This window comes from Manis javanica, chromosome 2, assembly GCF_040802235.1.
Source record: "Manis javanica isolate MJ-LG chromosome 2, MJ_LKY, whole genome shotgun sequence".
In the NCBI taxonomy this organism is placed as follows: Eukaryota; Metazoa; Chordata; class Mammalia; order Pholidota; family Manidae; genus Manis; species Manis javanica.
Window position 1 is genome coordinate 128,658,784 of NC_133157.1, and position 25,879 is coordinate 128,684,662.

General features: G+C 46.7%; 1 protein-coding gene across 2 annotated transcripts in view; it reads right to left on the minus strand.

The window, feature by feature from the left end:
• The window catches only part of PFKFB3 (6-phosphofructo-2-kinase/fructose-2,6-biphosphatase 3), a 78,970-nt gene extending 55,875 nt beyond the window's left edge, over positions 1–23,095 (minus strand). Inside the window, exon 1 of one of the 2 annotated variants that reach the window (XM_073229373.1) lies at positions 22,829–23,095. In XM_073229373.1, the coding sequence (XP_073085474.1) occupies positions 22,829–22,844 (16 nt within the window). In that variant the 5' untranslated portion in view covers positions 22,845–23,095. Of the gene's footprint in view, positions 1–5,456; positions 6,492–22,828 lie in introns of those variants that run through there. The other variant, XM_073229372.1, reaches the window with a different exon arrangement.
• Between the last annotated feature and the right edge of the window lie 2,784 nt (positions 23,096–25,879).

Genomic DNA, 25,879 nt, shown 5'->3' on the forward strand with positions numbered 1-25,879 from the left:
AGTGGAACAGAATAGAGACTCCAGACATTAACCCAAACATATATGGTCAATTAATACATGACAAAGGAGCCATTGACATACAATGGGGAAATGACAGCCTCTTCAACAGTTGGTGTTGGCAAAACTGGACAGCTACATGTAAGAGAATGAAATTGGATCATTGTCTAACCCCATACACAAAAGTAAATTCGAAATGGATCAAAGACCTGAATGTAAGTCATGAAACCATAAAACTCTTAGAAAAAAACATAGGCAAAAATCTCTTGGACATAAACATGAGCGACTTCTTCATGAATGTATCTCCCCATGCAAGGGAAACAAAAGCAAAAATGAACACGTGGGACTATATCAAGCTGAAAAGCTTCTGTATAGCCAAGGACACCATCAGTAGAAAAAGGTATTCTACAATGTGGGAGAATATATTCATAAATGACAGATCCGATAAAGGGTTGACATCCAAAATATATAAAGAGCTCACACACCTCAACAAAGAGCAAATAACTCAATTAAAAAATGGGAAGAGCTGAACAATTCTCTAAAGAAGAAATTCAGATGGTAAATTTCTAGTAAACATAATGTTCCTCATGTAATTGTAGATTAATGATACCAAAATAAAAAAAAAAGAGAGACAGGAAGCCCCACTCTATGAAATTCTTTTTAAATATGAAGACATAGACAGACAGAAGACCTAGGAAAGGGAAGATACACCATGCAAACACTAATCAACAGACAGACAGAGGAGTTGCTGCATTAAAAGGAAAGTAAATTCCAAAACACAGACTGTTATGAGTGTAAATCACCAGGCTCCCTGTATTAAGCTTCAAATGTACTGATTAGCATCATCACTATTTTGGTATCCAGAAGTTCCTGGTGCTGCACATGGGCTCTTCTGCTGGCAGCATCCACTCTGTCTACGCAGCTAGTGTTTTTCACCCTTCCGGTCTCAGCCTGGACACTTCTGCCAATTAGCTTTCTCTTCTGTGGGCAATGGGACCCTCCTGTCATGCAGTAACCTGACCCCACCACTGCACTCAACAGCATCTGGTAAATGCATGTTTGCTTCTCCGTCTCCTTCATTCTGGCCAAGGGCTGTGTTGTTCATTTCTGGGTTCTAAACACTTAGTACTGGACACATTGTACACACTTAGTTGGTGAATGAATGAGACTTTGAGTCCTCAAACACTCTCTTAACTCTCACTGGCTCCCAGAATAGAGGCAGTTTTTACTCAAATAGAAGGAACACTGAGCAGCAGGTGGAAGAACTGGCCCTGCCCTCCTGCTTACTAGCCCTGTCAGCTAAGCTGCTTCACTGTTCGGCCCCGTTTCCTCATTTGCAAAGTGATAAAAAGAATACAGGGGTCTGGAGCCACTATTTTTAAGTAGCAGTGCATAAAAGTGCTCCTCACATGCCATTGCACTAGACGCAGTAGATGCTGTGTTCACAGAGCACGGAGGCAGAGCCAGGAAAGGCAAGTAAGCACTGAAGCCCACTGGGTTCAGGACAGCAGCCCCAGCTCTAAAGGTGCACTGTTTGTCCACCTCCTTTGCTGCACTCCCAAGGCCTCAGCTCTTTGGTGGCAGCACCCAGAACCTCCCCTTCCTGTGAAGTGGGCTACCAAAGCCATCTGGACAATGTGACATCACATGACATGCAATGACACATCCCTATGGGAATGGAAGCCGAGGGGTCCTCTGACAGGCCCCCACTCCCCACCCCAAGCACGGGACTTCCCTCCAGCATCAGGGGTAAGGCTTGGGTGTTTCAGGGCAGAAAGCCAGAGCATTTGTTCCTGAACATCTGGGGGATTTCAGGTTTCCCTATTTGACTAAGACACCAAATGAAATACTGCGGCATAAAAGAGGAAAACACCACCTCGCTCCTTTGAGTCAGCCTTCCAAACGCAGTCTGAGGCTCCAGCCCAGATCCACACAACACGAATTTGCATTTTAACACTTCCAAAGAGTCCTGTGTATTCACTTTAAACAGAAAGCGGTTGCTTCCCTGCTCTGTCATTATATCTTTGAGAAGCGACATCCTAACCTGTTTGATCACAAACTACTACCTCCCAGTAAGATACTTCTTGAGTTATAAACTACACACAAGTGCAACTGCACTGATATGTACATTGCAGAACTTGAAGACAAAAACTGGAAAATAAAAAGGATGTGCTAAATATAAATGGAAAGACAAGTTGTAATACTTTCTTCCTGCACACATAGCATTCCTTTGAGGCTAAGGAAGGACGTGAGGCATGCCCTACCTTTCCCAGCTCCTGGATTAAGTGGAGAGCTCTCAGTATAGAGGCTGGGGTCTCAGTATTGGTAATCTCCCCTGACTTTTCAGAATGCTCTTGCTCTTCTGCACCCCCTCCCACCTGCCCTGCTGGACACCCACTTTTATACAACCCCTGCCCTTCCCCACACTTTTGATCTTAATCTTCCCATTCACATCACCGAAGCCCCAGGAACTTTTGTGGCTGGAAGTTTCTAGTCCTGTTTAAATTTATGTCTTCTGTATTTCACTTATTAGAGGAATAATAAAGAAAACTGCTAAGAAAGAAACCATGTGAGAGTTAATTTGGAAGGTAGACTTCTTTTTTTGTGTTAAAATAATTATACTTCTTTCCCATGTCTAGATAACCAAACAAGACAGGAAGTCACCAGAGAGAAGGTGACAGTGAAGCTGCAGAAGTTTGTAAATTGCTTCTGTGCACAGCTCAGCCTCCTGTCTTAGGTTAAGTATCTATTTCTGGAGCTCTAGTACATGGTAAACATGATTCTCCCGCTGGAAAACAAAACCATGGTCTCCTCATTAGAGAGCCAGATGGGGGCCTCCAAGGCGTGTCCCCCAATACTACTACTGCAAAACAACCACAGAGCCCAGGAAATTCAATGAAAAATGTTACTGATTTAGGGTTCCTACAAATAGGGACTAGAAAAAATAAAATCTTTCCAGATAGTAAGTCATGCACACTACCAATAAATACTTCAATCTTCTCAGTATCTAGACCCAGAACCTCAATGAAGCTGGGAAAGGTTTAAAGAAATGAACATCCACGAAATAAAAACTTTGTAAAACCGTAAGACTGGAAGTCAGAAAGGGAACAGTCCTCCCCTGGATCTCTGTTCCTTGTGGCCAATTTTATACACCGAGCTCAGTGATTCAGATTTCATGCTAGGGCATAATATTTAGAGGGTGCCAAGTTTTTCAGAAGGATTTTTAAAGATTCTGCACGCTTGTAAGCCTCTCTCTAGACCTCAGCAAACAAACCCCTTCTCCCTGTACCTCATCCACACCCACACTACCAATCAGCAGGGACCAGGGCACCCCCAAGGCGGCCTGATACAAAGGCCCAAGATCAAAGCCAAAAAATCCCACAGGAAGATAGGTCTTCCCTTAACTACTAATGGTGCCTGCCTCCTTCCCCTCCCAGCAACTGCACTGATTGTGGCCCAGTTCTGAGCAGCCTTAATTCCTCCATCACTAAAATTAAGATCCAGCTCTTCTTGCAGCCACCAGACCCATTATGATCCCACAGATAGTGGAGAAAGAATGGAACAACTTCTCTTCCCCAGCATGGTGACCACCCCAGCGGCTGCATCCTGGCAAGAAAGTATGGTGGGGGAAGCCTTGTCAAAGAACTCTGCGAAGGACAGTATAGAGTCAGTGGGGGAGAGGCAGTCACTACGAACCCTGCGGGAGGTGCTGTCTGGGGCAGATGAACCTTTAGGAGGTTCCCTAGAAGGGAGCCAGAGCCCCAAATACAGCCTGGTTTTCTGCAGGGCAGGCTTGGAAGGCTAGCCAGCACTTGGCAGGGGCAGTTTCCATGCTGACCACCTGTCCTGGAGTCTCCCAGTCTATTTAGTTCACACAGAAGCAGGGTTGGCAGTAAACACAGAGCGGTTATTGTTGGCCTGGGGGCTCCTTCAAGGAATAAAGAGCCATCCCTCATGAGCACCAAACACATGCTAAGCATGTCTGGAGGGCTTGGTGCCTAATCCTCAACCACCCTTCACAGTTGAGAGGGGAAGAGACTGAGGCACAGAGAGATTAAGGAACATCTCCAAGGTCACACAGCTACTAAGTGGTGGAGCTGGTGCCTGCACCCAGGCAGTCTCACTCCAGAGCCCACACTACATCCCACCTCTCCAACTTGCACTCCCAGCCTCTAGCACAAAGCCTGGGGGATCCATCTTATTGAACAAGTCCCTGTGCCCTTACAAATGAGTATCAAGACAGCCATGGTAGGTGACCAGGGCCTTGGCTCAGTAAGCAAAAGCAGAAGCCAAGGTCATTGCCAGTGTTCCAAATCACTCATTACCTCTGCCTGCACTGCCTGCCTGCGTGACCTATAGGATGAGAATGCCGGAGTGGGGAGGGGGGAAGGCTAGGGAGAGAGAACAGCGTGACTGACCCTTTATCCCTACCCTAACCCAAAACTGTTTACGGCCTAAAGTCAATCATTAGGGTATGTCTCAAGCTAAAGATCTTTGAGATTAGCTAAAATGTAAACTGAACTACTAACCCTAAAGCTGATGCCGATGAAAGGAATCAAGGACTTGATGGAAGGGGAGGCAGGAGTACCTGAGGCCCAGGGGCTGACCCGGAGGAGGAGGGACCAGGGGGAAGCAGGTCAACAGTAACACTTCACTGTGGCTACAGGCTGTCAGGGCTGGGCTGGGCTACCTGGGAGATTGCCAGTGCCTTGGTATCTGGAGACAGAGGAAAGAGGTAAGACCCAGGTTGAGTGAATAACCAGGAGACTTACTGAAAGAACATGTATCTTCAGAAAGAGCTCTGAGAACTCTAAAAATTGTGATTAAGGTAGACAGGCAACCAAGTTTGGATGCCATCTCAGGCAAATTCCTCTGGAGAACAAGAGCTCAATTTGGAATTTTCTGGCTAGGTTTTTGGTAAGAAACTGTAGGTCTGCTAGAGACTGAAGAAAAACCAGATACTACTGCCTCTTTGTGCCCATTCCGTACCCCTACCTTCCTCTCAGGGATGCTAAAATGGGTTATATTGGACAATTTAATACATGTAGTGAAGACAAAAATAGACGACTAAAGAGCTCTCATCTTTTAAAATTATGAAGCTATTAATTCATAAAACGAACCCAAGACCTCAGGGACGGTTACCTCCTTTACACATGTCCTCTAAGTTCTCAGGGCACTGTATCTGGTGTTGCCTGGAGGGCTGAAATGTACTCAAGAGTTATTCCTCTAGTCCTCAGCTCTTACTGCACTGGTCCCACTTTTAGCTTGATCTAGGCAGACTATGTGGACAGGGGAAGGAGTGTCAGATTTGAAATAAGGGCTAGACGGCAGTAAGAATGATGGATAACAGGCAGATGCTGTGGTCACATTTGTTAAACAAAGTGAAAATTACTGTTCTAATGCGTGAGAGAGCATATAGGGGCAATGTGTCAGAAATGTTCAGTGTTCGAAAATCTAACCTGCTGGTGAGACTGGAAACCTCCTCCATCTCAGGTAGCCCTGGCATCTTCATCTGGCCCAGCCAACCTCTGTCTTCATCTGAGGTAGAGAATCAGTGACACGGCTAAACACGGCTGGATGAATCCTCCAGTCCAATGTGCTCAATCAATGCACAATCTTCAGGCACTATCATCACTCCTGAAGTAACCCATTGTTAAAAGAAATGCTTCATAAAAAGACAAGGGCTTTGGCACTGGGCAAACTAGAATTTGAATGAGCTCCACATTTTCTTACTGATATACTCAAACACCTAGCTGTACCTGGTTGCAGGTGAGAATGGCATAAATCCTGCCCCTTCTCTGTAATTGACCTGAAATCCACCTCCTGTAAACATTTCTATCCTGGCTCCTAAGGCAGCAGACCATCATCCTAAAGTTTGTTTGAAGAACAGTCTTCCAAATAGTTTCAGAGTGGCTCACAGGACCCCAGGGCTTGTCACATGAGAGCTAAACACCCCCAGTTCTTTAACTGCTCTTCATGACAGGGTTTCCTGCCGCTTCACTAGCTGGGTCACTCTGTACAAGTCAATCCAGGCCGTTTTTAAGAAGAGTCAGAGGATAGCCAATGTCCCAGGTCGTGCGGGGGAGGCAGGTGCATCCAAGTGATGGCTGAGGTTTTGGGGTACAATGTGGCCCTTGACCCTCAGGAGGCATGTTCTCACAGCAGCTGCACCGCTGTTTGCCTGCTGTTACACAGGACACAGAACCCAGTCAGCAGGTTTGGTCCGTCTTTCAGCCGAGAACTCTTTACTCCCCAAAGATAAAAACAGTGCATGCTGTTGGGCCACCTCCCTCGCTCAGGACTTTCTTCCAACGCCTCCCTGTCTCGCGTTCCTTTTTTGCGACGCGCCCACGCGGCCAGGTTGGCCAGCCGACTGCCGATCTAGCTCCTCTGGCTCACTTACAAAGCACGGTCGCTCCCAGACCTCGGAAAAACCCCGGCGGTGAAGAGGAAAACCAGCAGCCGCCCGGCCTGCACGGAGATTCCACGCCGCGTCCACGTGCTAAGCCCGCGGCGCGGAGCAGGCTGGGGCGGCACCACGTGAATACGGCGTGCAGCGCGGGGCGGGGCGGGCGCTGAGAGCTCGTGAGCCGCCCGCCAGCCAATCCGCACACCCGGCCCCTCCCCCGCCGGCCCTTCCGCCCGCTTTACGCAGCTCGGGCTGACCTCCCGGCGGCTGGTCTCTGCGGACATCGGTGCCAGACATCAGCGAAGCGGCTTCTGCCCGCCGCCGCCCGCCGCCGCCGCCGCCGCCGCCGCCGCCGCGACCCCCCGCCCCGTACTGGGACCGCCCAAAGGTCGGCCGGGTACCCTCCCAAGCCGGCTTCCTGTGGCGGGACGCGGAGGGTCCCATGCTCCTCCCTGACCTCCCGGCCTGTGGAAAGGCCTCCAAGCCCTGCCTTCTGCTGGCCCCTCATTGTCACTAGGCCCTTAATCATCTCTGTCCCCACAGGCCTGGCTCCCAGAGTATACAGAAGGGCACAGGAATATTCCACCCCAAACTGTGCCTCTTAGACATAAGGATTATTTTGAGCTGATCATTTCTGAGAAACTGCAGACGCAGAAGCTTTGAAATTTGAGGTTACCTTTTAGAAGGGGAATGTACATTAGAAAGGGGGCCTATGCCAAAAAGACAGCTTGACCAGGGATGCTTCACCTGAGAGACTTAGTCTATAGGGCAGGACACACTGTTCACCATGTATTTCGTCATCACTTAACTGAGAATTTTCTTTGCTTTTGAAGCCCCAGATCCCTATCCCTTTCCTTAGCTCAGTGTAAGCCTCAACTACCTTACAACCTTTGAGTCTCATGTTTTTGTGGGGCTCCTGAATGTAGGTATAGTACATAATGGAAAATCATTTTTTTTCCTGTTAAGCTAGCTTTTTATTTGGGGGAGGAGTATGTCCCTCAATCAAGAACCTAGAAGGAAGGGTAGAGGAAAAATTATTCCTCCCCCACTATGATATGTAGGACCTAATGTTGACATCCAACTTATACAGGGCTTTTTTTTTTGTATCATTAATCTACAATTACAAGAGGAACATTATGTTTACTAGACTCCCCCATCACCAAGTCCCCCCCCACATACCTCATTACAGTCACTGTCCATCAGCATAGTAAGATGCTGTAGAGTCACTACTTGTCTTCTCTGTGTTGTACAGCCCTCCCGGTGCCCCACCCCCTACATTATGTCTGCTAATAGTAATGCTCCCCCTTTCCCCCCCCCTTATCCCTCCCTTCCCACCCATCCTTCCCAGTCCCTATCCCTTTGGTAACTGTTAGTCCATTCTTGGGTTCTGTGAGTCAGCTGCTGTTTTGTTCCTTCAATTTTTTTCTTTGTTCTTATACTCCACAGATGAGTGAAATCAATCATTTAATACTTGTCCTTTTCCGCCTGGCTTATTTCACTGAGCATAATACCCTCTAACTCCATCCATGTTGTTGCAAATGGTAGGATCTGTTTTCTTCTTATGGCTGAATAATATTCCATTGTGTATATATACCACATCTTCTTTATCCATTCATCTACTGATGGACACTTAGGTTGCTTCCATTTCTTGGCTATTGTAAATAGTGCTGCTATAAACATAGGGGTGCGTATGTCTTTTTCAAACTGAGCTGCTGCATTCTTAGGGTAAATTCTTAGGAGTGGAATTCCTGGGTCAAATGGTATTTCTATTTTTAGTTTTTTGAGGCACCTCCATACTACTTTCCACAATGGTTGAAGTAATTTACATTCCCACCAGCAGTGTAGGAGGGTTCCCCTTTCTCCATAACCCCACCAACATTTGTTGTTGTTTGTCTTTTGGATGGTGGCGATTCTTACTGGTGTGAGGTGATACCTCATTGTGGTTTTAATGTGCACTTCTCTGATGACAAGCGATGTGGAGCATCTTTTCATGTGTCTGTTGGCCATCTGAATTTCTTCTTTGGAGAAGTGTCCCTGTGCCCATTTTTTAATTGGATTATTTGCCTTTTATTTGTTGAGGTGCATGAGCTCTTTATATATTTTGGATGTCAACCCTTTATCGGATCTGTCATTTATGAATATATTCTCCCATACTGTAGGATGGCTTTTTGTTCTATTGGTGGTGTCCTTTGCTGTACCGAAGCTATATAGGGCTTTTTTGCCTTAAAAAAACCTATTTGTTATTATTAAAGTAATATATACTCATTGTGAAATGATTGGAAAACATGGAAAGAATAAAATATTCTGGTTATGTTTCCTTCCGACCCTCCTGTTTGTGGAGAAATTTTTAAAGGCCCATAAGATTTGGTATTAGCCTTCACCTCTGCACTGAATTTATGATTTACTCTATGTATCATTGCTTATGGGAAATTAGATATTAACCATGAGGAGTTTTATTTTCCTAATAATATCAGGAGTAAAGGAGATTCAAGATTTGAAGAAAAAAAAACAGTCCTGGGTGAAATATAAAAAGCAAATGGAAGACACAAATATGGAATAAGCAAAGGGGAAGAACAGCTTTCTTGTACTGGACTGGGATTAGAGATAGCAATATGAATTTATGATTTTTAAAAATACGTATTTCCTAGCTGTGCCTATGAAAAAGACCCTGAAAACAATGACATCCAGCAACAAGGAGCACACCAGAGGCCAGATTTTGGTTTCTAACTATCATTCTCCACTACAAATAACCAGGCTGACTTGGGGAAGTGGCTGATCCCAAGGAATGAACCTAGGAAATCTGTCTGTGCCAGAATGGGAGAAGACCTTGAAATCGAATAGGGACATGTCACAGGGACACGGCAACCAGCTGGAAAGGACTCTCAGCCAAACTGGGATAATTTCAGCATCAAATGAATGTCAGAAATGTACTATAAAACAAGCAATAATGATTTTTAAATCCCTGAATCCACACTGATATAACTATTACTACTATTAATAATAATGAGAGTTAGACTCATTTTAAAGGGAAGGGTAGGCAGAAAAGCTCTTCTTTACAAAAGAATGCCAAATAATAAATGTTGAAAGAATGACAGAAATAGTAAATTGCCATTTTCTAGCCACCATAATAAGTATTTCAGTAAAAAATAAATACATGCTAAAACCATTTCATAAAAATTGTTAGGAACAGAATATTGTATTCACACTTTGTGAGTGATCCCAAAGGATCCTCCACAGATAAGTTTTTAATTACAAAGTAGAAAAGTTACCTTTACAAATGACCCAAATGAATGACCAATGTTATTTCACACCACTACCTAAGGGACAAACGGACCCCGAACGTCTATTGATATAATGGCAGTAAGAATACACATCATCTATGCAGCTTTCCTGCCAAAAATGTTTAATTTGAATCTGATGAGGAAATAACCCAGCAATTCCAAATTGAGAGTTTTCTGCAAAAGAAGTGGCCTGGATCTTCACAAATATCAACATCATGAAGAATCAGATGAAGTAAGGCTGGGGAGCTCTCTTAGGTAAAAAGAGGCTGAAGAGACACACCTAAATGAGTGACAGTTGGTTGGATCGTAGATCAAAAAAAAAAAAAACTGTGGAAGTCATTATTGAGATAATGGGGCAAATCCAAATGTGGACTGGTAACAGATAACAGCCTTACACCCATGTGGAATTTCCGACTGGGATGATAACTGTACTGTGATAATTTAAGAGAATGTGCTTGTTCTTGGGGATGAAGTGTCCTAATGTCTGCAACTAGCTCTCAAATGGTTCAATAGCAACAAAACTAGTTGAGAAAGTAACATAATAAAATGCAGCAACTGGTGAGTCTAGATTACAGGGGTTGTTCACTGTGTCATTCCTGCAACTTTTCTGAAAAATGTAACTTTTTTAATAGAAATGAAAAACTTCTGAAACCTCCCCAAAGATTCTGAGCTTCATTACCTTGCATAGTCCAGGGCCACCCTCTCAGGGGTTTTGATTCATTTTTAACATCCACCCAGACACCCCAGCTGACTGTGATGGATGGTATTCCCAGTTGGAATAACAGGACACAATCTAAGCAACTTGGAGAAAGCAGCGTGTCACCAATACTAGTCTCTCTTTAAAAAAATAAGTGTCTGACTTGTTAGAAGGGGGAGGAACATAGGAAAGGTGCAGTGGAGAATAAAATAAAAGACAACACCCCCAAAAAAGTCAAGCTCACCTACACATAGAGACCTTGAGGCTGGGGGGGAGTTCTATGATCCAGTCAGCTGCAAAACCAAGTGACTGTGGAAAAGGGGCAAGCTTTCCAGGTTCCTATGCCTTCGTCAGCAGATTGGGCTTCCCTAATCACCCTTGCATATGATTGTTCTAAGGCTTAAGTGGAAGATTCTACTGTACTTCAAATCTGCAATCACAAGCAAAGAATTAAATAACCTGAAGCCAGAGAATGAGATTCTTTTTTTAAATTTTATTTATTTATTTTTATTATTATTTTTATTTTGGTATTATTAATCTACAATTACATGAAGGGCATTATGTTTATTAGGCTCCCCCCTTCACCAAGTCCCACCCCCCCACATCCCCGTTCACAGTCACTGTCCTTCAACATAGTAAGATGCTGTAGAATCACTACTTGTCTTCTCTGTGTTACACAGCCCTTCCCGTGCCCCCCCAACACTAAACATGCTAATCGTAATGCCCCCTTTCTTTTCTTCCTGCCCTTATCCCTTCCTTCCCACCCGTCCTCCCCAGTCCCTTTCCTTTTGGTAACTATTAGTCCATTCTTGGGTCCTGTGCTTCTGCTGCTGTTTTGTTCCTTCAGTTTACTTTTGTTCTTATACTCCACATATGAGTGAGGTCATTTGGTACTTGTCTTTCTCCGCCTGGCTTATTTCACTGAGCATAATACCCTCTAGCTCCATCCATGTAGTTGCGAATGGTAAGATTTATTTTTTTCTTAGGGCTGCGTAATATTCCATTGTGTATATGTACCACATCTTCTTTATCCAATCATCTACTGATGGACATTTAGGTTGCTTCCATATCTTGGCTATTGTAAATAGTGCAGCGATAAACATAGGGGTGCATCTGTCTTTTTCAAACTGGAGTACTGCATTCTTAGGGTAAATTCCTAGAAGTGGAATTCCTGGGTCAAATGTTATTTCTATTTTGAGCATTCTGAGGAACCTCCATACTGCTTTTCACAATGGTTGAACTAATTTACATTCCCACCAGCAATGTAGGAGGGTTCCCCTTTCTCCACAACTTTGCCAACATTTGTTGTTGTTTGTCTTTTGGATGTTAGCCATCCTTACTGGTGTGAGATGATATCTCATTGTGGTTTTAATTTGCATTTCTCTGATGACAAGCGATGTGGAGCATCTTTTCATGTGTCTGTTGGCCATCTGAATTTCTTCTTTAGAGAACCGTCTATTCAGCTCCTCTGCCCATTTTTTAATTGGATTATTTGCTTTTTGTTTGTTGAGGTGTGTGAGCTCTTTATATATTTTGGATGTCAACCCTTTATCGGATCTGCCATTTTCGAATATATTCTCCCATACTGTAGGATACCTTTTTGTTCTATTGATGGTGTCCTTGGCTGTACAGAAGCTTTTCAGCTTGATATAGTCCCATTTGTTCATTTTTGCATTTGTTTCCCTTGCCCAGGGAGATCTGTTCAAGAAGAGGTCACTCAAGAGAATGAGATTCTTATATGCACTGAAATATTAATGTTCCCATTAATTAATCAATTACCTCAATGTATAGTTATCAATCAACTACCACCAGGTGCTAGACTGGACAGGGGGGGGCACTGCCTAGGGATTTTACAGTCAAGTTGGGGAGATGGGATGAACATAAATGATAGCACAAAAACCATGATTACACCAGCTTTCAGACTTTAAGGCAGCTGTGGTTTGACCTGGGCCTTGAAGACTAGGGTGCAAACACATCAAAGGAGAGAGCTGATGAGCACAGTAGAGCTGAGGAAGTTGGGGGGGAGGGGATGTGCACAAGGAAAAGCATGCCAGGAAGTTGTAAAAAATGTAAACAATTGGAGAACAATGTTTTCAGGAGCAAAGTCAGTAAGGAAGATGTGGGGAAGGGGATCTTCAAAAAGTAATTTTTTCCTAAGGAAGACAGCACCTTTCCTCTGGATCATAGACAAAACAATCTCTACTTTGCAGAGGAGAAAATCATCTACAGCCAGAGTGATTAAGGAGCTAAACCTACATACATCTAAACCTTCTGTGACCCACAGCTCCACAGAAATGAATGCTCTTATCCACCAAAAGGCAGGTACAACAGAAAGTTCATGGGGGCTCTGGACATCATAACCCGAAACCAGAAACAACAGAAGGGACAAATTGTAACACTAAAGAATACATTATATAGCAACAAGAATGAACTGGATTATTTCTACACACAACATGGACAAATCAATCAGAATGTTGAGCACCAAAGCCACATTTTAAAGATTCATAATGTATTAATTCCATCCATGTGAGGTTCATGGACGAGCAAAACTTATTTATAATGATGGGAATAGAGGTTTTACTGCTGGGATCACTTTTGAATGGCAAGGGCATCAAGGAGCCTTCTGGGGACACTGGAAATATTCTATAGCTTGTCCAGGTGTTGGTCAAATGGATATACACAGTATATCCAGTATATCCAGTGGATTTGCACACTTACTGTATATATATATAACGCCTCAGCTTTTAAAAATTGTATAATGTAAGCCAATAACAAAAAACAGTGAGTTGGGCCTTGCTATGAACCACTTTTTTGAAATCACTAAAGATGTAAGATGTACTGAGGCCAGAACAGGGTAGAGCTATGCCATTACATAGTAGGAGATTGACCTGGAAGATCAATTCAAATTAGAGTCCACGTATGCTCTTACAGCGTTCAGTTTCACACACGTTTTGTGGGGAGGATGAAGGGTTATTAATTAAAATTAACTTTGAAAGGCTTTCATGAATACCCACTGAGATAATTAAACACACTGTAAGTAACCCAAATCAAACTTAAGAATCATCATAATGCTTTCAGGGATAAAAATCAAATGTATATTTTGAAAAACAATCATGACAACATGAGAGATTAAAGGGAATCACTAGACTCAGAGAATGTAAGAGTGGAAGAGCTAACCCAGGTAACTGATGTTACAGGTGGGAGAATGAAAGGCCAGAGTGGCAAAGTGACCCACCGGAGGCCACATGACAAGTAGGGACATCACAGGACAAGAAAACAGGTCTCTCCTCCCTGACCTGTTCTGAGGTCTCTGTGCTGCCTCGGGTGCAACTTCTGGGTCAGGAGCCTCTGTCACCACTGCCTCAAAGCTGGGCCCACGCAAGACAAGATGATCCTCCAGCAGCAATGGAGGGAAATGCAGCCCAGGTCCCAGCCTCAGCCATTCCTCCTGGCCATCCAGCCACCTCGAAAGTCTGTAAAAGCTTTGTTTTTCTGTTTATCCAGAAGTAGAGACAAAAGCCTAGCTTTTCAAAGGCTGCGAAACCAGCCTCTGTGAAGGATGATGAATTATTTTTACTTGTTTTTTGGGACAGCTTTATTGAGAAAAAATTCACCCATTTGAAGCTACACAATTCAACATTTTTCTGCTATTTACAGACTTGTGTACACATCAGTTTCTGTCACCCCAATGGACCTTTTGGCTGTCTCCACACACACACAATTCCCACCTCCTTTAGCCTCTAGGCAACCATGAATGTAGTTTCTACATCTACAGATTTGCCTTTTCTGGACATTAAATAAAAGTGAAATCATACATTCTCCTGTGTCGTAGTATGTAGCATTCCTTTAACTGCTGAAGGGTATTTCACTGTCTGCATATACCACAGTTTACTTATCCATCAGTTTCTGTCAACAATACACCTAGGAATGACACAGCTGGTCATAGGGTATGTGGATGTCAGCTTCACAAAATAATCCCAAACTGTTTCCCAGGCACTTGTATCAATTTGCCTGCCCGCGCAGTATCAGGCAATCAGGCAACGCTCCACATTCCTGCCAACACTTGCTACCAAGTATCAAACTCTTTCATTTCCACCAACCAAACAAGGGCACAATCCCATCTCATGCTGTGGTCTCCATCTGCATTTTCCTGGTCACTGAAGAGGTCAACTTTCCTCATATCCTGACGTTATATACTGCCTGATTTATTTTAAGAGGTCTTAGCAGCCATTCGGTTATTTTTAACAGAAGCCAGAAAAAAGGAACACAGCCACAGTGAAAAAAGGGCTGCCTCCTTGCTCAGTACAGTGTGTCCCTGGGTCGTGTGGTTTATGATGCTGCTGTCATGCGTGTAGGGGTGTGCATTCCAAAATGAAACTTTTAAAGTTTTATACCGTTAAGAAATCCATTTTCTATGAAGCAATAGTGACGTGACCTTTTGCTACATTCAAATGACTAAATGAAAAGCTTTTATATAATCAGGATTTGTACAAAATCTGATTTCAGCTCGAAGTGGATCTGATTTTGTTCTCCATTTATGTCTGATATAATGATGTATCTCCACATACATTTGATGGAAGTGATGTAACAGCAGCAAACATGATTCCTGGTGAAGTGGATACTAAATGACTCATTTTATCATAAAAGGGATGACATTCAAGTTTTAGATTTTTCACACAGAAAACAGACAATGTGCACATTTCCTGTTGTTATGAGCCAGAAAATTGATAATTTTTTTAAAAAAAATTTCTAACACATCTGTTGACAGAACTCCAGAGTTTCAAGTCTGCAGCCCAGGGCTATAAAATTAACTTCGATTTCTTTCCTTTTTGTTATTCAAACATTACTGAAGTTTAAAACCTCTTTCTCTAAAATGAGGCCATCCAGCTGTCATCAAACTTAAGGGTTTGGTCGCCGAAGTAGGGTCATCGACTGTCTGGGTTTGCCTGGGACTGAGGTTCCTGGGTGATTCTCCATGCTAACTCAGGGAAATCCCAGGCAAGCCTGGTCAAGAGGTGCCCTGTTTGGAGGCTGACTTGGTCAGCTAATGGCTGGGCTGAGTTTGTTGAGGAAGTTTCCTGGAGTTGGGTGTTCCTTGCCCCACAACTGAGCCCTTCACAGTTTAAGAAACCTGAGGAATGAACAGAAGTTTAACTGTAATTGGATACCACTGACAACATAGAAAACATACCAAATGCTTCCCTGCAAGCTTGGAAAATATCCATGCTTAGTGCCAATATGTAAACCACACCAAAACATTAAGAATCCCTTATTTGTGACAATAATCATCAATCCTGATTCTGAACACCAGTTTCTTCTTAAAAGAAGCGTCTGTCTGGCAACTGACCTGGATCATAATGGATCTTTCTCAAAGGCTACTTTCTGAGTCCCAGTCCTTTTGAACCACGAGCAGAAGCTGAACAGCTCTGGGGGAGTCTGCCATTCTTGTAGTTAGTTACAGAGCTCTGAACACTCACTGTAAGCTCCACCTCTAGTGGGGGTGCAGCTGTTAACAATCAGGGCTCCCAGAATCTCTACCTATTGGCTAGAAGCAGCTACATAGTCATCCATGATCCACTTTCTCCCACTCCACATCCAATCCACCCACAAATCCTGCCATCTCCATCTCTAAACAGATTCAGAATCCAACCATTAATAACCTGCCCTGCCAACATTTCTGCTCACCAACAGACTCTGACCTGGTCCTCCTGATTCACCCTTCTAATCCTACAGCCTAATCTCAGGACAGTCAAATACTGTATGTATGACTTACAACACAGTTAATTCGCCATGCGTCCACTGGACCCTCCAAGGCTTCCCACCTCACTCCAAGAGGCCAAGGCCTCACCATAGACTCCATGTGCAAGATCTGACCCGTGTCCACACTCACTCAGCTCCACCCTTGCTTACTTCCATGTGGCCAAAGGGCCTTTGCACCTACACTTCCCCCTGACAGAACAGTCCCCTCAGATATTGCATGGTCCACTCCTCATTCCCTTCCCTCAGGACTCAAATGCAACCTTCCCTGACCATCCCATATAAAACAGCAGCCTGCCCTCAGCCCTTCTCCCTCTCCCTCCTCCTGCCTGTTTCCTTCTCTCTGCAGCATTTATGGCACATTCTAGATCTGCTCACTTATCTGCTTATGGTCTGCCTGTCCCCATTCGAACCCAAGTCCCACAAGGCTTTTTTTGTCTGTTTTGTTCGCTGCTGCACCTTCAGTACTTCACCCACAGCTGGTCTCCGAGGCACTGGACACACGTTTGCTGCATGACTGAGGGGCTTATGGAAGTGACTGAAGAAATGTGGCAGGCTGGGGTAGGTGCCAGCAGGCAGAGGCAGCTGACGACATCCAATTGTGTTTCTTGCCTTCTCTACTAAGTTTTCTCAGCTACTGAGTCTATAACCCTCCTTTTCTTACCAAAATGTTTATTTGGTGACTGTCCCCAGAGAAATGTGGCCCTTACAGATAGCTGGCTGTTTGTGGGGCTTCCAACCCTTTATCCAGATTCACTGCTTTCTCCCATGGTTGCCTGGCTCAGAAAGCCCCCCAAGAGAGGTCATATGCCTCCACAGCACAGCAGTGCCTGCCAGCAGAGGCCCCAAAGCCGGACTACCCACATCATGCCAGAGACCGTAAATCACACTCCAAACCCTAGCTGCATGGGAGTCTGGAAATGCAGTCCCAGCTTCTGAGCCTCTGCAGCAAGAGCTGCCAAACTAGAACAGCATTTTCAAGATCTTGGGTTACTCCCCATTAATGGCTTTGAAAGTGGCTTATTGGAAGCATACCAGACTTTTTTAATGAAATGTAATAGGCTAGAAAATATCAGAGTGTATTACTGTATATTCTAAGTACTGTTTGATGAAAATTTCTATCCAGGCATCAATCCAGAACTATTAAATCAGAATTTCTGGCACATCACTTTTTAAAAGCTCCCTAGCTAATCCAAGCGTGTGGCCAGGAATAAGAGGCACAGGGGTCTAGTTTTGTCCTTAGAGAAATTATGCTTATGTACCCCTTGTTCCCGCCAGCACCTGGCTGCCCCAATAGTCATGTGGGCACAGTGCTGGGAACCAGGCTTTCTCTAGAGCCATCTGCATCAAAATGCATCTCTCTCTCTCTCTCTCTCTTCCCACTTCAAAGCCCACACTTCCTTGGGGGCACCTCTCTAAGCTGTTGCCACCCACTGACTGATGAAACCTTGCTCATCCTGCATCCTGTAAGGGGACTGGCCCAAGTCCCCAACCCCCCTAGATGATGACAACAGCCTTAGGGGACAGCTTCCTTAATCCGACCCATGGTTGGCAGTCAATGTGTCAGGCAGACAGTCAAAATACCAAAGTAATTCAGCCCTAAGAACACAGTTGTTTCCTCAAGAGCATAGGCATGGCTCAGCATCCCACACAGCATGGTGGGAAAGCCAGGGCCAGGGGTCACAATTCTAGAGGACCTGCTTGCTATTCACCTGGCCAAGGCCACAGGGACACAAGAGGCTCTTTCTGGTAAACTGATTGTTAACACACAGGCTGGGGAAAACATGCTTGCTGAACTGTCGCATCAGATGCCTTCCAGAGTGACATCTGGGGAGGCTGCTCACAGACCAGGTAGGGAGTAAACCAGCCGGCTCCCGGGATGTCCCTGCCTGGCCCCTGACCAAGGGCTGCAGACGTCCCTGGGCCCAGGCCCCTGGCTCAGTCCCTGGACACAAGATGCAGCCAGGAGCTGTTCAGGAACGGGGGCGCTGCTCCTCCATGAGGTCCTTCTTCCTCTTGTCTCTCCACTGTCCTGACCACTGGGAGGGATTTGTGGAACTGTTCCTCTGCAGCTCATGAAATGACGAGCAATTGTATGTTGTTTATTTGCATTTAACATATTTGCATTTTTCAAGTTGCTTAAGATTATAACATAACACTTCTGGTTTGTGCATTAAATTAGCTCTTTCCCCTGACCCCCTGGGCCAGTGTGTGGCACAGTCCCTGGAGGACCTGCTCCTGGTGAATACCCACACTCGGAAGGAGAGCAGGGCTCTTGGCCCACACCTGCCCAAGGGGGTGCACCCCTTGCATGGCTGGTTCACTGGGGCACAAAGGCACGAAGCTGGACACCAACACTGATTTCCTTTTGGCAAAGTTTCAGTCCTGAAGTCAAAGCTGGAGGAGCACAGAGGCCAGGGAATGCAAGGCCATTACTTACTCATTCGCCTCTCACCTGGAGATGCCGGGAAAGCTCAGTCCAGGGTGCCCAGGGCAGTCTTTGGATAAGGGCATGGAGGGAATCCCTTCTGCCTCCTGCAGCCATCTTAGCTCAGCTTGGAAAGCTTCAATCTCAGATCAGAGTTGGAGGGAATCTTAGTTCACCCCCTTTGGCAGATAGGTAAGCTGAGGCCAAGTGCTCTCAAGTGGCTTACTTGAGATCATTCAGCCAATTACTGACATGGATGGACCCATCCCCACCTGGTATCCAAGCTCCCAGGCCAGGGTATTTACCCCAGTGCCATGGCATTCTCATCCATATGGTTACACAGTCCCCTTCCTTAGGGAGCATGCGGTACTCATGTCAAGGGTAGAGCTCGTTTCTGCCCAGGAAGGCTCCAGGCCCCAAGGGAGGAGAGAACACCCCAGAACATAGCCTGCCAACTGCCAACACCTGGAGCAGAAGGCGTGCAGGGCACAGGAGCCCACCAAAGGCACCCTGGGATTGTGCCCAGCAGGGGACTGATCAGCTCACCGGGCAGCTGTGGCCTGACACCCTGCCGGAGAGCAGCTTTTCAGGACCTGCTCTCCACATTCTCACCAGGGATGGGAAAGGAGAGGTACCAGGTCTGGGGTCCAAAAATGTTGATTTAAGTCAGTAAAATCGCAGCTAAATCTCTTTACTTGTTTCTAACATGAAAGGATTTACAGGCTGGTAATGGCAGTACTAGAAGACAAATGGAGACACTCAGTCACCTGAGAGGCCTGCATCTGAGAGGCAGCTGCTGCCATCGCAAGTGGGCCTGCACATGCAATGGCCCTGGGCGATGCTGTCATAGGCACTGATCTCATCACCCCAGGTGGGTGTCATGGAGCCGACAGGCCAGCCACCTGTCAGGCCACAGCTACCCGGTGAGCTGATCAGTCCCCTGCTGGGCACAAGGTTCCAGGGCGCGAGGGAATATGGGGAAAACAAGTTACACCATCCCACTGGACTCAACACCTTTGGGATTCCTGCAGGTCAGCCACCTGCAACAGAGACTCAGTCACATATTTGTGATTTTGCCGACTCAGGTTAACATGTGGTTTCTGCCTGATACCAGTCATAGCACCCATCCTGTCCTGTCCTACCAGCTTGGGCCATGCTGGGCAGCAGAATACAGAGGTCTCAGTCCCAGCTTAGCACAGTTTGGATGTAGACAAGCTGCAGGCTCCCGTCAGCCTCCCTTATCTTTGCGATGGACACAGTAACACCCACTCCTCAGAGGGTAGAGACTTACAGCACCTGGTGCATGGAAGGCAATGCATTAGTGTTAGTCTGGTTTCTGGTTATGATTTACTATCAGAACCCCACCCGCTATTCCCTTGTCCCTTCTGAGGTAGGGATGTGTGGGAATACTTGGGACACTGCTGTCTGAAGGAGTTTGTGTAGGTTTCTCGACCCAAGAGACCTTGAGAACTTAGTCCTAAAACCCAGGGTCTGATGAGAGCCACACTTCAGTCCAGCTTTAACCACTGCCATGGCCTCCTTCCAATGACCAGCCTGTTTTCCCTGCCCACCTTGTTCTCCCAAGTTTCCACCATGTTTCACTCAGGACATTCCTTTCTCCTTACACAAGCCAATCTTAAAGCCCAATTCTTCAGACCTATTTCTTCCAGCAGCTCAGCTGAGCATCCAACTGCAGTCACTGTCACCCTGGAACCTAAGAAGAGATGCTACTCCTTGCATTTCATCCCCACCTGCTGGCCAGCCAGGAAGGTCACTGTCAGCTGCTGTCTGGGCCAATCTCAGCCACCACCGTTCATCCCACTCATGTGCCTGGTTTCTGCCTAACATAATCACAGCACTGTGGACCACATGGCAGAGGCAGACTAGGAGGTCTAACCACAGGGAGGGAACTGCCAGGTCCATCTTTTTTTAAACAGTACCTCCTTCATGCCTGGCATATGGCAAGCACTCAGTCTAGTTAATGAACAAATTAATGAATGAATGAACAAATGAATGGCGTAGCCAGCAGTCACTAGGCTCTGCCCTAATTAAGTTCAGTAGGCATCCAGTGCATTCTTCCCATGCTGAAGGCACACACCCAGCACCTAGGATTGGGGCCACTTGTCTGTCTCACCAGATCCCCTCTCCACAGGAGGGAAACCCACCCAGCTCTGGGTCCCAGCAGGCAGCCTTGCATGTACTTCAATAGGCCATCAATGGCCCTCTGGCTGCCAGTGCCATGCGGTTGGAAGGGAGGAATGTGGGGCTTGCTGTTGATGCCCAGTTGCTCTCTGCAGGGTTACAAGCTGCCTGTATTCTTGGGAAGGTTCGGCTGTGAGCAGGTCACAGGCTCCAGTGACTGTCGAGCCCCTCAACCCTTTCCACCTGGTTCTGTGCTCCCCTTTCCAGTTTTCCTATACCCTATCCTCACCTTTTCAACTGTCCCTTTATTACACTCTTCTCAACTTGCCCTATACAAGAGAGGGTGCCATGTGTTTCCTGCCAGGCCCTTGCTAAGCTGATGCCAAAATCTTATGTGTCACAATACAGAAACACGGTGTGGAAAGGGAACCAGCAGTCAAGGAGCTTTCCAGAGGTTAGTGAGACAGAAGGCCCCCATCTGGCTTCTTTTCATTTTGGGGAGGGACTAGTAAAGTCTTTAAGTTTCCTGTTTTTTTAGTTACTTTTATGAATAGTGAATAATTTAGATGATTCAACATTCACAGAAATATAGATGAGTGTATGCACCAAAGTCTAGTCCATCTGGACAGTTCTAGGGATGGCTGCTGCACCCCATCACAGGCTGATCTTTTCACCTCTGGGCACTCTAAGTGATGTCCCCTCACCCTGTCTCCCTGTGCTGTATTTCCACTCATGCTTACTTCTAAATAGGAGATCACAATTCAATAAAGTGAAGAAGTCTGGTCCTGGGCTCGAGCAAAGCCTTCCAGAGTCCCTGCCCTGAATGGCACTAAAGCTTCCAGGAAACCCAACAACTATGTTCCACACCCTAGGACCTCCAGGAACTGGCATCCACAGAATGGAGGGGCAGAATTTTCCTCTTCATGCAGCAATGTTCCCTTCAGATTAAAACAACAACAAGATCAACTTGGTTGGCAGTTTGCAAATGTTTGTCCTGTGTAATGTAACAATGCTGTCATAAAGTGGAATCTTCATACATAAATTCACTCAGCAGCCCCATTATTTCATCTTGCTGCCTAAGGCCCGAGTGCTGTGACCAGGACACAGGCAGGCATCTCCACCTTCTAGGAGTTTGCCTCCAGAGACCACAAGGAAACAAGCAGGCAGAGGAATAAATGACGGTTCTCACAGCAGTGCAACGGGGTGAGGCAAGGGCTCTGAGCCCCGAGTGACAAGGTGGCCTTATTATATATGCAATGATGGAGACACGGAGGACAGTGACCATGGGACTAACTCGTCAGCTGCTGGCTGAAGTGGGACAGGCCTCTTCGTCCCTGTTCTTAGCTGTCACCTTCCTTCTTGCTATCCCCAACAAGATGAAGTGTCAACCATCCTCCTTCACAACCAGGTGCTAGTAATGATATCTTAGCAGTCTCTGAGGGACAAAGGCCAGCAGGGCATCACGAGCAACCTGCAACGGAAGCCTTAACCTGACAATCTGAATTATGAGAGAAAAGAAGAAACGGCAGGAAAAGAGAACCCAGGCAGCGGGCAGTCCCTGGGTACCCAGAAGGGAGCATCCAGGTGGGCCTGGGGAGCCCTGAGTTTTGAGTGGTGTGGGTCACCAGAGCCCAAGCCCCTTCTCCACGCAACTAGAGAAATGGAGGAACCAAGCGGCTCGGAATGGGAAGTAAAACTGGGGCTCCCTCCCTAGCCTAGACCCGAGGTGGCCCTGGAGTCCCAGCCAGCTCTACAGAGACATGGGAGCAGCAGGGCCTCCAGCACCCCGCCCCGAACAGGGCGGCGAGACCCTTCCCGGCGGTTGGGGAACAGGCCCCGCGCTCCCGGCTCGGGCTGGTCCCCGGCGCCCGGAACCCGCTCCCCGCCCCGCGCTCCCGGCTCGGGCTGGTCCCCGGCGCCCGGAACCCGCTCTCCGCCCCGCGCCCGGGGCGCTGCGGAGCTCTTGGCACGTGGCGGCGGCCGCGAGCGGCGCTTGGGACGCGACGGAGACAAAGCGGCCAGAGGGACAGCGCAGCGCAGGCTCGCCCCCGGCCCGGCCGCCCGCGCTCCGCACCTGCCCGCAGGTCTGGGTCGCTACGCGCCGCCCGGCCGCCTACCTTTCCGAAAAGGCATCGCGGAGCGCCGTTTTCTGCCGGGTCCGCCCGGCTCCCTAAGGCCGGGGGGACTTCCAAGTGCCGGCCCCGCCGGCGCCGGGCGAGGGAGGGGGAAAGGGACATATTTGGGCAAAAGCTGGCGCGTCACGGCGGTGGGCGGACTGCGGAAATCGCTTAACCCCAGCGCTCCCGAGCGGGGGGCGGGCCCCCTGAGCCCGGGACGGGAGGGCGCGCGGAATCCTGGGCCTGGGGCGGGAGCGGGGTACCGAGTCCCGGGCGGGTTCCGGGAAGGATTTTGGGACCTTCACCGCACTTAATGTCCTCAGGCCCAGCGGATGCTCCAATGGCTGGCTGGTTGGAACTGAAACTAAATGAGGGCTGGAGGGAGGAACCCCCATGGACATCCCTGATTGCCTCCCAGCCGTCCTCGTTCAAAATCCTCCTATTCCCTGGGCTCCTGTCCCGCTTTAGTTTTCTCCCCTGCACTTACCACCTCTGACAAATTTTGTCTTTCCCTGTCGTTCACTGCTGTGCTCCGGGAACCTAGAACAGTACCTCACACACACTCGTCGGTAAATATGTCAGAAATAACCCGAAGAGTGGGACTTGCAGGACTGTAACCTAGAGAAAGGAGGAAGGACATCGTTCCTCACATTACTGCCCGTTTTATCCCGTAACGGCGGGCACCTGAGAGGGGCTTTATGATGTGGTGGGCTCACCTTCTCAAAAGGCAGGTCATCTTTCCACCCGGTTAGCGAGTTCCTGTGCGGAGTGTTGTTGTGTATTACAACTTGAAGAAAAGACGTTAGGAACATTCTCCTGACCTAATATATAAAGCAGTCATGCAAATGGCAATTTACCCACTTCTTTGTAGTGAAAAATGCCATCCAGGTGAACTGAAAAGTCGGAGCCAGTGGTGTTGGTGTTTAGTTTTTTTTTTTTTTCAATAATTTCTTAGTCAAAATCCACTTCTTAGCCTGCTGTCTTCTATGAGCAATAGTCCAAACTCATTCCCCACTTTCGGAGGGAGCCGCTGCCTGGAAGAAGGAAGTAATTGTTGGGTCAAACAGTATTGTCAGCTGGCTTGGGAACGCGGCCCTGGCTGTGCCTTCTGGCAATACTGTTGCATGGCTAGAGATTGGGATTATGAGGATACAGACTTCAGCTCCTGTGCCATGGCCCTGGGAATGTGGTGTGTGAGAGGAGCAGGATGTAAGGGATGTTGAGTCTCAGACTCCATGCTTGGAGAGATCACCTCCTAGCCCTTTTCCTCTGTCCTTTTCCCTGCCATGACCTTCCACGCAGTGGTTATGCTCTTTACTCCATGAACTGAGGTGTCATTGAAGGCAGATTTGATATAAAGCCAGATAAAGTACACCAAGAGACTGTCCATCTCAGACTTGCCCTGCTTTGAGTCATATAAGGCCAGAGGACATGCATTTTGAGGTGGCTGGGCCTTTCTTCCTTCTAGCTGGCATCTTTTCTGCCCTGTGGACTTGGTCAGTGGCTAATCGTGGTATGTTAAGAAATATATGTTTGGTCTTTGTCCCCAGTTCCTGGCACACTGCTCTTTTGGAATCTCTAGAGTGATGAGCTTTTTGCATGCTAATGAGATGAGATGACTGGTGGTTGAGGCCCTGGATTGCTTCAGGATGGTGGCTAGTGGCCAGAAAGACCAAGGCATGATTAGAGGGTTGGAAATTCAGCCCTTCCAACCTACCCCAACCTCTAGTGAGGGAAGATGGGCTGGAGATTAAGCTCAATCACCAATGGCCATTGATTTAACCAATCATAATGGGAACTTGATAACACTCAGAGAGCATGGCAACTCTGTGCATACCTACCCTTTTTTACCTTGCCCTATGCTTCCCCTCCATGTGGCTGTGCCTGAGCTGTATCATCCGTAACAAATTGATATTAGCAAGTAAAGCAGTTTTCTGAAATCTATTGGCCATTGTAGCAAATTATCAAACTTGAAGGGGAGGGAGTTGTGGGAATCCCCAACACTGTAGCCATGTTGGACAGAAGAGTGGGTACTTAGGCATCTAAAACTTTTGACTCACATCTGAGGTGGGGACAGTCTTAAGGGACTGAGTCCTTATCCTGTGGGGTCTGCGCTAACTCCAAGTATACAGCATCAGAGCTGAATTGAATCACAGGACGCTCGGTTGTTCTGAGAGCTAGGGAACTGGTTGTTGGTGGGAAAGCCCGCAGATTTGGTATCAGGAGTGTTGTGAGTGAAAACTACTCCAACACATGTAGCCTTATCTCCCCACTTTGAGTCAAATCTCATGTAGGAAAAAGAACACAGAACTCATTGCTGCCTTGTTTTCATTCCATGTTCAGGGAGCACCCCTCTCAGATGGTTGTTTAATAATCCTGGGCATGTTTGTTCTTTGGAAATCAGAATCACCAACAAGGATTAATGCTTATATTTACAAACTCGGAGTGTTTCTGAGAGGGATCTGCTTGTCCCTCACAGAAAGGAGGAAACAGCCTAGCAAGTTCACACAGGAGGTAAAAGAATGGTGTGGAGAACTGGATTTGCTGAAGAACTAACTCCTTGCAGCCAAAATCGGCTGGGAAATGGGCTGTGGGGCAGGACACAGCCCTCTGGTTTTCAGATGTTGAGGGAAGATTTGAGGTCATTTTAGATTGAGAATATAGTCCCAGGCCCTGTCAATAATATAGTATGAATCATTGCATGAAGTAATTCATTATTCATTCACCAAACTTTCAATTGTGTCTGCTGACATTTCTGTTCTGTCTAATGGGCTACTGATTTACCACTCTAAGGAGCTCTTAGCACATCAGGTGTGTTATTAAATCTAGCCTAATTGTTAGAATCATGAGGAAAATACAAGGGAGTCACACACGTGAGTGTATACACACACACACACACATTCACATTTTGGAAAAAGAGTTGAGTTCACCCCAGGAAGCTGGATTTCTCTTGTACCACTCAACATCATGTTTGCCAGGGTACAAGTGTTCAGTGAAATGTAGCTGCCATTATTATTATTAATATTAACATTATTAGACTGGAAGCAGGGA